The following is a 17,092-nucleotide window of genomic DNA, read 5'->3' as shown; positions in this document are numbered from 1 at the left end:
TCATCCAGGAAGCAGGGCATGTTGACTTAATTCATTTATTGCCTTCTGGTTTTCCTGTCACTGGAACCTGGTTCTTCTATCGATCTTGCCCAGCCAGCAGCATCCAGGCATACAATTTGATATCTGTGAACACTTGGTACAATAATGAAGAGCTTTCTGCAACAGACACATGGATTCCTGTGGCCCAGAGCTTGGGAATGTGATGCCAGCGCAGTACAACATTTTCACAGGCTGAAGAGCTGAAAATGAAAACCTTGTTGGCGCACCATCTGCTACTTACAAGACTCGAAGATTCTTCAGGCCAGCGAAGTCCATTTTGGTGATCCTGGTGATGTTATTTCTGTCCAGGTCACTGCAGTGGAAAGAAAATTCAGGTTAGATTTGTGCAGGTTACACTTACAGTCTATGCAAGGCAGACTGGCGTGGACTGGGGGGATGTTGCCTGTCAGGGGGAAGGCAATTCCAATGATTAATGATATCCCTTGAGCATGCCCAACTAACCTTAAGGAAATTGTATGGAATAAGCCATTCATTATGTATGTAGTGGAGCCCAGTTCTACTTAACTGCCTGTCTTCTGTGGTCCCTTCTTCAAGTAACAAACATATCTCTCAATGTCCCTGCCCCCCCACCCCCAATTTTCAGATTAACTTATGCAAGTAGAACTGAGGCCTCCTCAGAATTCTGGGGGTCCAAGGGAGGACCAACTGACCCAAGGCAGGCTTTTAAGAGCTTTTAATCCCTCCCATTGTCTCAGAAATGCATGCATGATTCAAAGAATAACTTTCTATTCATTGGGGTAGCAAAGCGGCTCAGTAGTAAGAGAAGCCATCTTGCTCGCACTAAGGACAGCATTCTAGACCCAGAAGGTGAAAAGAAACATTCTTCATGGTGTCCCATTAGTGTTTGGACCTGCTCACACCTGAAGCCAGGCCCCCCTGTATTTGGCCATTTTGTGAGCCAGTGTATCCCATCTCCTCTATATTTGGGTGTAAACCAGTTCAGAGCTACCAGATGCCATCCTGCCTCCATGAAAGGCCAACGTTCCAGACCCAGCAGGTGAAAGATGCTATTCTACTTCTATTACTTGAAACCAAAAGAATTGTCATGGGCTTTGGTCCATAAGTACATAGACACAAATAGACAACACCACCTTGTGTAATAGACAACAAAACTTGTACAGTTTCCAACGATTTCATAAATCTATCGAGTTTCATGTCCTAACGGGTACCAACACAGCTGAGCTTGTGCCTAGTGCGAAGTAAAGGCTAATTCTACACAGAAGGCAAAGACAGCTTCACGGATGGATTTCTGTCTCAACCTGCAAGTTTAGCAGCATTTGTCAAGGAAGAGCTGAAAGCTCAATGTGGCAGTTATGAGGGTGAGGAAGGAGGCGCTGTGGGCGGTAGGGAGCCAAGGTCAAAGGGGAATTGAAGTTAGGGAGGAACCTGTGAACTACTAGAAATTCTGTATTGCCGCAAATCATCTAAGACTCCTAGATGAACAAAGGGGGGAACCATAAATAATGTTACAATTTGTAACCCTAGATGCTGAGCCACAAGTCCCCACACACTATGCCCCTCCTGATGAGGAGGTGGTTTCTAGGGTTTGAGCCTCTGGAGGTTCTACAGGGTTGCACACAGCAAATCGGCAGGATATACTGTCCCAAATCACTCTATGGATCTGCTTCAAGAGACATGCTGTTGCCTGCTTTCATGATGATACAAACATCACACACACACACACACACACACACACACACACACACACACACACACAGAGGTTTACCGTCTATGATGTCACACAGGGGTACAATCTTATGAGGACAGTGATATATGTGTTTGTTGTTAACCAAAGCATCAGGGGAAGCTACCTGGGTGACCAAGAGTCACCTGTGTGACAACAGATCCCCAGGAAGACCTGTGAGTTATATGCTTGCAATGGAAGAACAGGAGAGCAGTTTCCACTTTTTGTTCTTTATGTAAGGAAGAATCAAGTCTGGGGACCCTTACGATATCAGAAGTGACAGTGAAATAAAAACCAAGCATGTCCTTGGGTAACCTCACCTAGACTCCCCTTCCCTCTCTTCAGTTTGCCTAACAGCCATTCAAACCGTTTCTTAGTTTGTGATGTAGGAACGCCCCCATTTCACCTTTGCTAATTATGCAGGGTGTTGGTGAAGAAAGGACCCAAGGCACACAGAGAACAGAGGATCAGACATCAGTGGATAGCTGAGATCCTGCAACCTCTCAAGCATCATGGGATCTCCTCTGCTCCTCCCGGGATCGAGAGACCTGTAGGGACCTTGACAACTGGGGATACGACAAAGCAGCTAAGGGTTTAATTACCAGGACACAGCATGGGACTGCAGCAGCTCATGTTGCCAGCTGTGGCACTGATATTCTCAATTAATATTCATTATGAGAAAGAATGCAGTGTGGCCCAGAGGTGCTGAGGACATGGCGGGGTGAGGTATGCTGTGGAGGCCCTCACACACAGTCCTGGAGTTGAATTCCTTGCCCACCCACCTGCTGAGTGGGCTAATGACTAGGGATCAGGATGACATGCGTGACCTTAAGAGATGTTTTTGAGGATTAAATGAGATGCTCTGTGCTCACAGCACTTACCTACCATCTAGTAAATCCTCAGCCTCAGCCTGTGGGAGTGCTCCAACTAGCTGAAGTACAACTCCTAGCTACACACACTGTGAAATTTCAGTCGACCAAAAGAAACCAGGTACCTCATTCCCCAGGCAATGTGTCTTAAGCCGTTAACTTTGTGGTGAATCTATCTCATAACACTAAACGTGTGGAACAAAGAAGGAGAACAAGATACCTACTGAGTATTTAATTCTCCACGAAGAGTGGAATCCATCTCCATGGCTCTCCGTGGCTGATGCTCTGAGACTCTCAGTCCTGCCATTATAGTCAAGGGTGGCCCAAGAAGAGAAGGCAAACATATATGCAATGTGTAAAGTTATCTACTAGGCGGGGGTGGAGGGGGCGGGGTAGTGGTGGACAGAAAGAACGAGACAATAGCATTTCTCATCCCTTTAGCCTAATGAGAGCAAGGAAATAACACCTAGTAGCTTGGCTGTTCCCAATTCCAGCCAAAATAGTACAGTTCCTGCCCTGTATCCCTCAGAGGCTAGGCAGCAGGAATTCTGAGCTTCTCTGCAAGCCCAAGGTTACACTCACTCCATCTTTGCCTACAACTGGTATCTCCCATGCTGCCTCTGTAAACAGGCGTCACCATAGCAATCTCCTGCATCATTTTCCCCCATCCCAGTGAATGAATCATAAGCCAGGCTTGAGGCTTGAGTTCTGTGGTATTTTCACATCTGTTTGACACCTTGGGTGGAGTGGGGAGGAAGAGGAATGCGGAGCAGTAGTGGAAAAAAAAATGAAACAAAAATAACATCGTCTGGGCCAGGCTCTTGTCTCGGTCTTGGCACACACACGCACGCACCCCCTTCCTCCTGTATTCTGCAGCATTCCTACAGATCTTTCTTTGAGTCATAGCACATCTGGGAAGAGGGAGGTGTAAAGATTTACCCCCAGTGAAACCACAAAGCATGGGGAAAAGAGACATCCGAGGAAAAGCCAGAGGATGTGGGTTTGAATCCCAGCTTCCTCACTTCCCAGCTGGGTAGCCTTAGCAAAGACACAGCTGTGCTCAGACCCATATATGAGCAACGCTGCTGTGACAGCCCATAAGATGTGACCCAAATGTCAGCTCCAGGGTTACCTGGAGGCTCAAGATGGAAAGCATGTGGGAGAACCCACGGAGCAGTTCGGTGACTTGTAGAGAAAGAATGTGGTAGTATATGTTGGGATACAGTCCAAAGATGTTTGTCTGTGATGGAGAAGCACAGAAAAAATACCCACCTCATGGTGATTCGTATTACACTTTCCCCACTGCATGACAGTACTTAGACAATTATTATGTCTTTATTTTTAATACATTAGATGAGATACTCAATAGCTGATTGTAAAACGGACTCTGGGTTACATTATTTTCCTAACTTTGGGCTGATATTAGTAAGTGAGGCTATTGAAAGAAGACTGGTTGCGCTAGGCTATTCCAAGTGTAGGTGAGTTAAACAGTTTCTGACCTTCAGCATACAGTGAGATGCAACTCTCATTGTCATAGGTAAGAGGCACACAAAGGATATAGCACAAGTTCAGACCGGATTTTTAATTCCACCTGCTCCCCACACAACTCCATACAAAGAGCTACCCTCTACACTGCAGATGGGAAGATGGTGTCTCAATCTAAGGATGGAAGGAGATGTCACACAACAAAAAGAATTGTTGCAGAGGGTACACAGGCAGAAACTGGAAGTTCATTTGTAATGTGATGATGCCTGCGGGGTACTTGTGAACATAGACGGCTGGAGAAAGCCCTATCATGTTTCCGGTCCATGACAGATGTATTCTGAGATCCATAACCAAGGTGACTTTTTAACAATACAGAATATAGCTTGGTTCTTGCTCACAGCAGCTTGGAGTCTAGCTGAAGCAAGCCAAGTCATAAGATACTTGAAAAATATTCAAAATGAAAAGTTGAGAGACAGGGTCTAAATTCCATGGGATGGGCAGAGAGAGAGAGAGAAAGAGAGAGAGAGAGAGAGAGAGAGAGAGAGAGAGAGAGAGAGAGATGGGGATGTTCAGAGCAACAAAACTTAGATCAGAAGCACTTGGGGAAAAGAACATTTAGAGAGGACCAGGGAACACCCGGAGGGACCTGATGACAGAAGGCGGCAGGGAGTGGGAATTACAGTGAGAGGAAGGACTGGGGCCAGACAGGAAGCTCTGGAAAGTGTCACATGATAGAACGATAGGCCACAAGGTCCCATAGCAGGGATTTAAGACTCCTGTTCAGAAACGGAATAAGTGGGGCCAGGATGGAAGACTCTCATAGACTCAGTTTCCGATCAAGGCACACGGGGGCAAAGGGCCTGGGCCTGAGTGTCAGTGACCCAGCTCAACCTCTCCATGCAGTGGATCCCAGGGGCTTTCATCTCCCAGTCCTGTGGGCAGAGATGGGATGCAGCAGCAGTGGGAGGAGGAGGAGACCACTCCCCTGGGGCTTTCCCCGGGAGCTCCTTCTACAACTGTGTCCATGGTAGCCTCCTGAACACTCAGTTCCCTCTCCTTTCTTCCCGCTGGTTTTAAGTGCTGGGTCCTCCAGTGTCTCTGTGGTTCCCTAAACTGTAGCTATGCCCCTGAAATTGTTCACATGTAAGTACATCCAACAGGGCTAGCCCTCATAGGAGTTTTCCGTCTGGCTTCTGTTTCTCCCTGCTAGATCAATTCACGCATGCATTCGTTCGTGTATTCATCAACAAACATCTCTCCCCACTGCTGAGCTGCTGGGAATATAACTAACAGATGCTAAGAAACAACAGCGGCATGGCCTTGTCCTTAAAGAGACTGGTTTATGAGGGACAATTAAAGGAGTGACTGCCAAGAAGTATGGTAAAGTCTTCACCACAATTCATGCACACAACAGGCCCAGGGAACAAATACTTTTAGATTTTGCCTGTCATGTTTTCTTCTTTCCTGTGTGTCTGTCTGTCTGCCTGTCTTCTTTATGCATATAAGTGTTTTGACTGTATATATGTCTGGGCAACACATACATGATTGTGCTAGCTTAGGCCAGAAGAGGACACTGGATGCCCCTCTTTGGATTGGAGTCACAGATGGTTGTGCGCTGCCACCTGGGTGCTGGGAATCAAACCCTGGTCCCTGGCAGAGCAGCCAGTGTTTCTAACCATTGAGACATCTCTCCAGGCCCTGCCAGTCATACTTCCCCATCTTAACTATCCAGCTTTTCTCTGCAGTATGAAAATTGCCACAGACTTGAACGACCGAGTAAGAGGCAGGTGTGGCTGTCTGCCAATAAAACTTTATTAAGAAAAATATGTCAAAGAGGCCCTGGGACCATAGCTTATAGACCCCAGTCTCTACTCTGCCAGAGGCATAAACAAACCCTTATAATGGAGTGTGAAGGGAAGGCGGTGGAGCTATGGGTGAGGGGAGGATCCCAAAGAAAAGTGGCATTTTAACTGAGACCTCAAACATGAGCTGGGCATAGCCAGGTTGGCATGGGGATAGGTGAGAGAGAATAAAAAGATCTGGGAAGAAGAAACTACAAATATGGAAGGCCAGAGGCAGTGCCTTAGGCAAGCAGACTTTTTTTTTTTTTTTTTTTTTGGCTGTTCAAGCAGGATGTGAAGGAGAACATTTCTCTTTACATAACTTCCTTCCTTCCTTCCTTCCTTCCTTCCTTCCTTCCTTCCTTCCTTCCTTCCTTCCTTCCTCCACCCTTGCCTCACTTGACTCCCATCTCCCTTCCTGACTCCTCACCTCCTCTCTTCCCCCTTCCTATAACAAGTCTTTATAAATCACCTACTTTGTATCTGACACCATATTTGTGGCTAAGGCTAGAAGAACAAAGAACAAAACATTTTTTTCGAGGAAACTTTAACTCTTGGGGCTGAAGAGAGGGCCCTGTGGTTAAGAGCACTGACTGCTTGTCCAGAGGATCCAGGTTCAATTCCCAGCAACCACATGGAGGCTCACAATGGTCTATAACTCCAGTTCTGGGGTAATCTGACAGCCTCATGGAGACATACATGCAGGCAAAACACATAAAACACATAAAAAAGTAATACACATTTTTTAAAAAAAATCAGAAACTTTAATTATCTTGGAGAATATGGAGGACGGACCTAAAGCTGGTGGCTAAGGTGGCAGCCTTTCTTTCTCTTTCAGGTGGGTAGCCCAACTGACATGCTTCCAGCCAGTACAATACAGGGAAGGCAATGGGATGTTCTTTCTACACGCTTTATGGCATTTCATGAACAAGTCACTCAGGAACTCTTTCCACCTGTAATGAAGCAAGTGGCCATGTTAAAGAATACCACATGGAAAGGACTGGGGTCAGCCTTAGCATCATGCGGCTGGATACAGGAACCGGGGACAACCTCAGGCCTTCAGTCTGACAGATCACAAAGGAAGCCATCTACCAACAACGAAGCCACCGGAGTAGAAAGAGTCCATTGCCTCAAGCAACATCAGGATTGCAGCTGTGTCAGTCACTGAAGCAGAGGCCCACACAACTTTGAGGCGACTAATGGGTACTGTTGGGAGCTGCCACCGTTGAGGGAAGACTTTTAGGCAGCAGGAGGGGGCAAATGCTATTGGAGACTGTAAATAGACAACCGGACTGGGGATTGAGGTAAGTAAGTAACCAGACAATAGCTTCAGAGATGGTGTGCAGAATAAAAGTGGGGTGCAAGGAAGTGGGGGTGCTGCCTTGTCTGGGGCAGCTGTAGTGACCTCTCCTGAATAGAGATAGCATGTCTGAGAGCAGAAGGAAAGAAACCAGTTGAGGGGAGAGGCTGAGGGGAGAAGGTTCCAGGTAGAGGAGCATAAACAAAAGGGCCCCAAGGGATGGCTGAGGCAGAGAAGCTCAGAGGAGAAGGGCAGCCAGCATCTCATGAGTTGACTCAAGCAGCCAGCATCGAATGGGCTGACTGTGGCCTTCTGCCATCAGAACTACAGAAGGCATCAGCAAGGGAGTGACTGACTCGGCAGCCATCAGCCATCTTCCCTTATAGCAATTCTGCCCTGTACAACCCAGTTAACCTCCTACAAATGTGTGCTTAGCCTCACAGCTCAATGGCACCTCACCCAGGTGGGTCTCATCCCCGTCATACTCCACCTCCCTTGGTTCTTCCTTCCTCCAACCTGCAGACATTTACGGAGACCCCACTAGATCCTGCCACTCCGCTAGGCACTTTGCCCGCACATATGTTTCTGTTATTTCCCAGTCTTGAAAGCCTTCAATGTCCTCTCAGCACCCCAACCCTACCGCTGTGTTAAGGGTAGAATTATGTGCCCACAAATCTATGTTGAAGCCCTGAACCCCTTGCTAATGTGAACGCAATCGTATTTAAAGCAGACTTTTTCCTAGACGTGATCAGATTCGAATGAGTTCACTGGGATCCGCTCCTGCACAGTGTGATTATTGCCCTTAAAATGTGAAGGAGCAGAGACACAGGGATAATTACATGCCATATGAAGGCAGACACAGAGAGGACAGTCATATAGCCACCAGCCACAGAGTGCCGAGGGCTGCCAATGGCCACTGAAAGCCAGGAGGAAGCAAAGAGAGAGTCTTAAGTATGGCCTGCCACCACCCGCATTTCCGGTTTCTATTCTCCACAGGCTGAGAGCAAAAATGTCTGTTCTTTGCATGCACACAGGTGTTTGTCACAACAGCTCCAAAAACCAGTCCTCCCAATGTTCAAGAGACCTCCACCCCCACCCTAACCCCGTCCCATGCCACCTGCAGTCTACCCAACCTCTTCCTCCCCTGACCTCCTGACCTCCTAGATGGCTGAGCCTCTGCACCATTCATTTCAGCTCCTCAGCATTTTCCCTCCCACCTCACAGGCTCTGCCTGCTTCCTGCCTGCCTGACTCAGCTCCCAGAGGACCAAAGAGGACACTCTCCACATTTCGTCCTGGACACCTTGGATGACACAAGGCCTCCTGAGAACTCTCAGGGAAATGGGTACTGTACGTATTATCTCAGGGGTGTGAGGCAAAGGACAGTTTGCTGGTGGTGATGGTCTTTTCTTAAAGGGACCCCAATGGAAGAACTAGAGGAAGGACTGAAGGAGCTGAAAGGGGTTGCAACCCCATAAGAAGAACACTATGTAGTTAGTTGTAACTGGACCACCCAGAGCTCCCAGGGACTAAACCACCAACCAAAGAGTGTACAAGGAGGGATCCAAGACTCCAGATACATATGTGGCAGAGGATGGCCTTATCTGACATCAATGGGAGGGCAGGGAGGCTTGATGGCCCAGCATAGGGGGAAGCCAGAGGGGAGAGGCAGGAGTGGGTGAATGGGTGGAGAAGTGTCTTCATAGAGGCAAGGGGGAGAGGAAAGAGGGGGAGTGGGATGGGGGTTGGTGGAGGGGTAACTGGAAAGGGGGATATCATTTGAAACGTAAATGAATAAAATAATTAATAAAAAACAACAATATAGCTCATATTTTTGCTTCTCCTTATTTAACATTTTCTGCAGCAACTCTATAGTACATGTGCGTGTTGATGGTCATCACCCTCCTCAAGATCGACGATCAGAAAAGAGTAAATTGTCTTTGTCATCTAAAGAAGGCTTTGGGGAAGATGAGTCCCATCCCGCCTTTATTTACTATACATATATTGTGCCCCACAGACATGGTCACAGCAAGTATGATATAGACAATGTCCCAAGCTTTCCCCAAATCATAAACAAACAAACAAACAAACAAACAAAACAAAGTAGTTCACCTGACCTAAGACCCTTCCTAGCCCTAGCTAAAATTAAAAGATAGAGAGAAGCCATTGAGGGTGTGAATTGGGCCATCAGCCCAAGACATGAGAAGAGCCCAGAATCAGCTCTTAAGACCGAGGCAAGTCATCCGATGTTCCTGTGTGACATTCTCCCAGCCCAATGACCTCGTGCTCTCTGCCACCTACCCTTAGGACAGAGAAGAACCAGCATGCATTCCGGAACCATCTATCCCCACGTTAGCGAGTCCCAGGCAGCCGTGTGTCTTCCCATGGATCCCTCACAGGGTTCTCTCACACCTGCTCCTCCACGAGGAGGCATCGTTCAAGGGTTCTCTGAATTCTGCACTTCGTTCTCATCCTTACATAACCAAACACAGGTTTAAAAAACATACACATATTCTGGAAAGAGATGGCTGAATCTGATTTAAAAAAAAAAAAAAAACCCTGGCTTCACACTACCACAGTTGTTTGGGAACGGAGCCTCCCTGGGCTAAATTTCTGACTTGGCAGTATGCTAGCATATCTAATTTTACACCTGCAGAAGGCTGCAGCCAGCCCTGTGCTCAGAGCTACCTGCAAGGGGAAGAACCAGCCAAACAGAAGGGGCAACCTGGACACCTGGCTGGGGTCATAGGAAGGAGGCTCTGTGAGGTGGCAGAATGGGCAGGATGTCTCCTTCCTTGCAGTGGGAGCAGTCCTGCCCTCCTCCCTTGCAGTGGGAGCAGCCGTGCCCTCGGCTTCAGCTACATGCTCTCAGACAAAAGGGCACGAATGGGCCACAGCAACTGCGTTGCTGGGGAACCAAAGAAGCTCTGGCTTCTCGTGAGTGTATGCTCACCTGCTCACCCGTTCTATCTAGGTATCTCTGTGATTTCGCACATGTGTAAACTAACTGTTGATTCTGAACATTATGGACAATTCTAGAGTTGTCTGGTCTGTCTTCCTTCCCCTACTACCCACAGAAGCTCAGACAATCAGCTAAGAGACACACTGAAAACGTTAAGTGCTTGAAATGCACGAACCGTCCTATTTGCTTACCATAACAAGACCAACTTGGGGAGGAAAAGGTTTGTTTGCCTTCTAGTTCCAGATCACAGTCCAGTGTTAACGAGAAGTCATGGCAGAAACCACGGAGGCACACGGACTGCTGGCTTGTCCAGCTACTTTTCTTATACAGCCCACGCCCACCTGACTAGGGGTAACACCGCCCACAGTGCACTGAGCCTTCCTACCTCAATCATCAGTTAAGAAGATATCTCACAGGTATGTCCTCAGGCAAATCTGATGGATGTTTCCTCTTTCCAGGTGACTCCAGTGTGCCACACTATCAGAAACCAATGGCACATGTGTTCAGCTGACATGCTTTCCTCACTTGGATTATTTACTCGGTTCTTACAGGGATGTGAGTTTGACCTTTCACCGAAAGCAGGCCCTGAAACTCCAGTCTTACCAAATGATGATGTGATTTCAGGCAAGTAACTTATCCATTATCCATTAGTCTTATCCATTCAGAAACTTGTTTCCTAATCTTCTTTTAAAGTGTGTGTGTGTGTGTGTGTGTGTGTGTGAGAGAGAGAGAGAGAGAGAGAGAGAGAGAGAGAGAGAGAGAGAGAGAGAGAGAGGTAAGCAAATAGGACAGCTGGAGCATTTCCAGCAATTCTCTTTTCAGTGTGTCTGTTAGCACTAGCTTGTGGTGGCCACAAAGACCCAGAGTTAACACAGAGTGTCCTACAGTTTGTCCTCTGACCGCCTCATGGTCCCTATTGATCATCCAGGAAAAAATGTCAGCACATGTAAAAGATACCAGGTGATGGTGAGACCTTGCTTGGCACCTCATTAACACTGAAGAGACACCTGGTCTAACCTACTGCCCTGCTGTCAACCTCCTGGTCCATCCCAGGCACATCCCAGGGGGTGGGGGGAGAATGTTACTTCTCCGTCCCTGTGACAAACCCAGAACATTCCAACCCTCGGTCTCAAAAGCACAACCTTTCCCAAAGCCTTAGTAAAATGAGTAAGGCTATTTACTTTTTTCTTGAGGGGTTGATGCCTACCAGTCCAAAGATCTCACTTAGTATGTCCTTCTTTGTCATGGCCTGATGTCCGAGGTCCTTACAAAGTCTCCCTAGAAGGTCTGTCCCTCAAAACCCATCACCACACAGCCTGTGTGAGCTTGTGACAAAATGGCTCTTCAAATGATGGGAGACAACGTCCCCAAATTCCAGAAGTATTTGGGGTCTGCCTTTGGAAACTGGTAAGAAATAAAGGGAGCATGTTATGGCCGACACTGCTATCTGTTCCCCTAACCTCAGCAAACCACAATCAGAAACTTCTTACACTCTTTGCATCTAAGTGGGACCATTTGTCTGATTAAAAGACTGGGAATGGAATCAATACACAGCATTTCCAGGCGAGGTCATAAAACACCCTGAACAGCCGTACTTTGTCTTCCCCTTGAACTTCTCGTTCCGTCAAGCAGAGACCATGTGTGAAAACGGTGGTTTCCCAAGATGGAAAGAGCCCGGGATCCTGAGTGACTGTTTGAACATGAGCCACACCCCCTACACACCAGGACCGAGCGCACTACACTACGCTAATAGGAAACAGTGTATTACAGCTTCCTATTCTGCTGCTGGTACATTTAGAATTGCTTGTTCCTGCAGCACCGCTTGGTCTGTGCTGAATGATACACTTGGCAAGGCAAAGACAAGCTGACGACTTAGGTATCCATGGCCTTTCTTCCTCCCTAGCTCAGATGTGAATCTGGAAAAGTTTTCCCCTCATCTTTAAAAACAAACAATAGAGAGTGATGCTAAGGTCACAATGTGTAATACTTACTGCCTCTGGACTATGCTGCTTTCTTCAACAGATTTAATATTTGAAAGGCTCTATGGGTCCAGTCAATAGAGGTACAAAGGCTGCAGCCAGCCACAGGGGAACCCAAGTAACTTTCCGCTTAGTGAATACTCAACACACAAGTGTTGATGTGTACTGACTGACTCCCATCCTTCCAACTTATGAAGTCCATGAGGTCTTCCCATTTAATGAATGAACAAGTGGAGGTCCAGGGAAACTAAAGCTCTTGTGTAGGGTCACAAGCTGGTAAGAAACACAGCAGCATCTATATCCAGGGAGTCAGGGTATAAGAACTAAGCAATAAAGTATGAATATCCTGAGAGACATGTAGGCGCTAGAGAAAGTACCCAAGAGCTGAAGGAGAGCACGTGTCTCTAGTGGCATATGTAGCAGAAGATGGCCTAGTTGGCCATCATTGGGAAGAGGGGCCCCTTGGTCTAGCAAACTTTATATGCCCCAGTACAGGGGAACGCCAGGGCCAAGAAGTGGGAGTGGGTGGGTAGGGGAGCAGGGGGGGGGAGGGTATGGGTACTTTTGGGATAGCATTTGAAAGGTAAATGAAGAAAATATCTAATAAAAATTTTTTTAAAAAAGAAAGAAAATCCTGAGTGGCAGAATATGTATTGAAATCTCTGGTCAGGAAATTTTAGTAGCTTCCCATAATTTTAGCTAAATTAATAAACTCTGCCTTCCTGGGTCAGGGCCATATTTTGCTTATATCTGAACCCCCAGGGTTCAGCACAACAGCTGGCACATGAAAGGTACAAACCAACCAACAAACAAACATCAAGTGTCTACTGAATGGTGGAATCATCTGAACCTGAGCTCTTAAATACAACTTTTTTAAAAAGATTTGTTTTTATTATTTTTATTTGTGTGCATTATATGTGAAAGAGAGTGAATGCCACATGCATACAGGTACCCTCTGTGTCAGAAGAGGGTGCCAGATGCCCTGGACCTGGAGTTACAGGTGGTTAGAACTGAATTCAGGTCCTCTGGAAGAGCAGCAAGCACCAAGCCATCTCCTCCAGCCTGGATACTAACCATTCTAACTAAGTTACACTTGAAGATGTCTTTAAATACAGTGTTTGTTATCCAAGTTGAACGCTTTTGTAAGTCAATGAGGATGCTACTAATATTTACCAGTAAAACAAGTAGACACTGGGAACGGTCTAACGCAAACCTATAAAATCTGCCTCCTGCACAAGGAGCATAAGATGTTCATCATGTCTTTGTTTTGTTGTTGTTGTTGTCTGATATTTTGAGACAGGGTCCTTTTATGTCACCTGAATGATCTCTGAACACACCATGTAGCCTGGGCTTGCATCAAACTTGCGATCCACCTGCCTCAGCCTCCTAAATGCTGTAATTACAAGTGTGTACCAACATCCAGTCCACTTGGGGCTCTGACTATTTCCAAGCCTGCGGCTATTTGTGAGACTTGTGGTTGTACTTGTGGAAAAGGCAACCATGCAGGTCTGACCAGTCTCACAGCACACATCTTATGAACATGTAGCATAAGTGCACTGATCCCTTTAAGAAAAGAGGAAGGAACAGCCCAAGGAAGACAATGATTGCAGCAAGAACATAAACATGGATTGCAATGGAGCTGGCTACATGCTTTGTATAAACACTAATAAAGTGAGTTCAGGCTGAGCTGTGACTTTAAAAGAAATTCTTCCCCATAAACATGTCCTGCCATGCCCTAATAACTCCTTAATTTGATGCACATTTGGGAAGGATGAGGCTAAGTAATCACAGAGTAATGTTAAGGTCTGTTGCGAAGGGGGTGGAGGGAGTGATGCAACTCGGGGCTAACGCCATCCCCCAGAATGTTGGCTTCTTTTCTTGTTTCACACATGGAGGGAATTTGCCCAGTGACATGCAGGAAATCAGAGGCAGGTCTCTGCAGGTTCAGCCCAAGGAAACTCTGGGTGTCACTGGATGGCACTATGGGAGACTGGACCATTTCTAGTCAGACTTCCCTATCTGGCGATGGTCAAAGTGGTTTCCATCTGTACTTGGGTCTCTCTAGATTCTAGAACAGAGCGCTTGCTATTTGATGACATTCAATGCTCCTTGAGAAAAGAATGCTTGCCACAGGCAGAGGCATCCACAAGACAAACCCAGCCCTGCATCCCTGTAAGGAGGCACAGTGGCATGGAGTCAAAAATAAGTGTGTGTGTGTGTGTGTGTGTGTGTGTGTGTGTGTGTGTGTGTGTGTGTGTGTGTAGAGGCTTGCAGCCCATCTCATAACATACTAATCATATGGTTTGAGAAACTATCCTTGTTGTTTGCAAAATGCCTTAGCATCCCTGGCTGATCCTCTGAGGAACTGTGAGAAAACCAAATGAGATTATGTGAGAAAAGGGATTTGATAAATTTTAAAAGGCCTGTATAAATTCAGGAATCACTACTGTTGGGAAAATGGTGGCTCATTGATAGTTTTTCTGTGTGTTGAATTTTCATAATGTATCAAGCTCTATTCATTTCCTTTAAGCTCTCCTGGCAACCCCATAATAATCTTATCATTATTTTGCCATTCTGTGGGCAAGTGAGGTCCAGAGAGGTTAAGTGTCTTGCCCCAGTTCAGATAAATTCAGAAACACCACCCACAGAGTGGTGGCTCCGAGGGCAGATCTAGATGTCTCAGCTCCCGCTCTTTGCTCCTAAGCTCTCAAGAAACTGAGGGTTTATTAGCCTGTGAGCAGTGAGGACAAGGCCTGCCTTGGGATCCCTTCCAGATCTCCAGCAACCAGTGAAGACTAAGAAGATAAGTGTTTTTTTAATCCGGTGAATGCAGTTCCTTCCCGCCCACCCCCCACCCCAAACAGCCTGCTTGTAGCCTAACTCTGGTTATTAGTATCCAACACTAACTCTTCTCCAAGCTCATAGCTCCCATTCCTCAATGTTCCACAGTTTTCAGCCCAATGCCCCAACTGTCTGGAAATGCAGCCCCAATGGCTCATCCACCAGGCAGGGGCTCTGCAGCCACCAAGCTCATTCCAGACAGCATGCCTTTGCCCAGGCTAGTCTCCCATCTGCAGTGCCCTCTTCTCTAGATCAAAATGAGCTGCAGATGTCGGGAAGCTTGGTCTTTCAGTAGACCAAGGAGCTGGAAAGGAAGAGAAAGTCTTTACAGTGGGACAGAGGATCAGAGCAGGCCCACCAACCCTGCTGAGGCGGGAGCCACTCTCCGCCATCTGGCACCGATAAAATGCCAAGGGACAGGAACAAGGCAGGGAGGAGAAGGGCCTGTCTGATGGTCCAACCCGTCCTGTCCTTCGTGTCCAGACCCGGGGAAGACGAGTCTCCTTTCATCATCCATGAAACTATATCTTGCTTATTATGACAATTTTAAAAACTTCCCTGATTATTCCTTGGGGGATCCAATTTATTTCCTTTGTAAAGAGGAAACAATTCTCTTCTCCATTTGGGAGGTGGGGACATTCCATTTATCTTAAGGGGGAAGAAATCTGTTTCCCATTATGAATCACGTTCTATTCTTAGGTCTATTTGTGAAGAATAAATCTCTACAATTCACGTAGAGCAGGGGTAAAGCTCTCTCTTTACCCTCCTACAAATACCCATGAAGGCTAAGCAAAGACACTCCTGCCTACCCTTTCTCCTCAGTCTTCCTGACAGGACTGGCTTTCCAAGCCTTGCTTTAAAAGATAAATGTTTGCTCATCCCTCAGAAAGCAGCACTATCCCAAAGTCATCCCATGTCGCTGATAAAGCCTACCTACTGTAATTCATTCAATATGGAAGCAGAAATGAAAATAAGTCCCAAACCCCAAGTCCCTATGTTCTGGGATAGGGGTCAGCAAGCTACAGGCCACAAGCCAAATCAGTCCACTGCTTGTTCTCTGGCCTGGGAACTAAGAAGAAATTTTATGGGTTTTTTTTTTAAACTGGCCAGGAAAAAAATTTAAGGTATAATATTTCACTACACATAACACCACATGAAATTCAAATTTCGGTAGTCATAAATAAAATCTTCTTGGCACACAGCCACAAATCACCCACTTACATAGTGCTCATGGCTGTGTTTGCTCTACATGGACAGAACTGACTCTTGTCATTTCACTAAGGCTGTATGATCCCCAGAAACTAAATAATTACTTGCAGCCTTTCATATAAAATGTTTATTGTCCCTTGGTCTAGAAGCCTCTATACTCCGGCAAGGTCAAAACCAAGAAACTATCAGACAGTGTAGTGACAAGAATAAACCCCAGCACAATGGCTCTGGGTTGAAACGTGGGTGGTACCATTCGGCTTAGGCTAACTCAGTTCTGGATAGACAGAAACAGTGCACAATTTCAAGGTGGGTTCTTGCAAGTTTCTGTCTTTACAACAGGGCTAACCTCTAACATAGGTGCCTTTCTCATTCCTTTGGTTGGGGTCAGAAGTAAATAAGTCTACACACATCAAGTGGTTAGAACAGCCCCTGGCCCAAATACGCTCCCTATCTCTTTGTTCTTGTGTTGCTGACTTCACAAGTTCAGGGGGCAGCGTTCAACGGGAAACATGGCAAATGGCAGCCAGGAGGGAGCTGTGAAGTGGAAGGTAATGCAAGAGATCAGAATCACACTGGTATTGATGATAACTCATGTAATAAAGCACAGAGATCTGAAAGAAGAGGAGCCGCGCATGGGCTTTCCAGATGGAGGGGACAGGCCCTGTGTAATTTTACTACCACACTGTTCCCTTCATGATGAAAGAGACTCAAAAGGCAATCTCAGATGAACCGTGAGACCTCCAATAACTCAGGCACCCGATCCCTCCCCAGGCCTTGCCCACCACAACTCATAGTCTTAGCTCCTGAGATAGCAACACACACACACACACACACACACACACACACACACACACACACACACA

The 17,092-nt window shown here is 46.6% G+C and overlaps 1 protein-coding gene across 2 annotated transcripts in view; it reads right to left on the bottom strand.

Moving 5' to 3' along the window:
* The window catches only part of Slit3 (slit guidance ligand 3), a 587,044-nt gene that overhangs the window by 536,367 nt on the left and 33,585 nt on the right, over positions 1-17,092 (bottom strand). Inside the window, exons 1-2 of one of the 2 annotated variants that reach the window (XM_029484039.1) lie at positions 2,838-2,907; positions 281-352 (exon numbers count right to left, since the gene is read on the bottom strand). In XM_029484039.1, coding sequence (XP_029339899.1) covers positions 281-352; positions 2,838-2,878 — 113 coding nt within the window. In that variant the 5' untranslated portion in view covers positions 2,879-2,907. Of the gene's footprint in view, positions 1-280; positions 353-2,837; positions 2,908-17,092 lie in introns of those variants that run through there. The other variant, XM_021178434.2, reaches the window with a different exon arrangement.

This window comes from Mus caroli, chromosome 11 (assembly GCF_900094665.2).
Source record: "Mus caroli chromosome 11, CAROLI_EIJ_v1.1, whole genome shotgun sequence".
Taxonomy (NCBI): Eukaryota; Metazoa; Chordata; class Mammalia; order Rodentia; family Muridae; genus Mus; species Mus caroli.
Note: the sequence above shows the minus strand (reverse complement) of the source record. Positions and strands in the feature narration are given on the sequence as shown.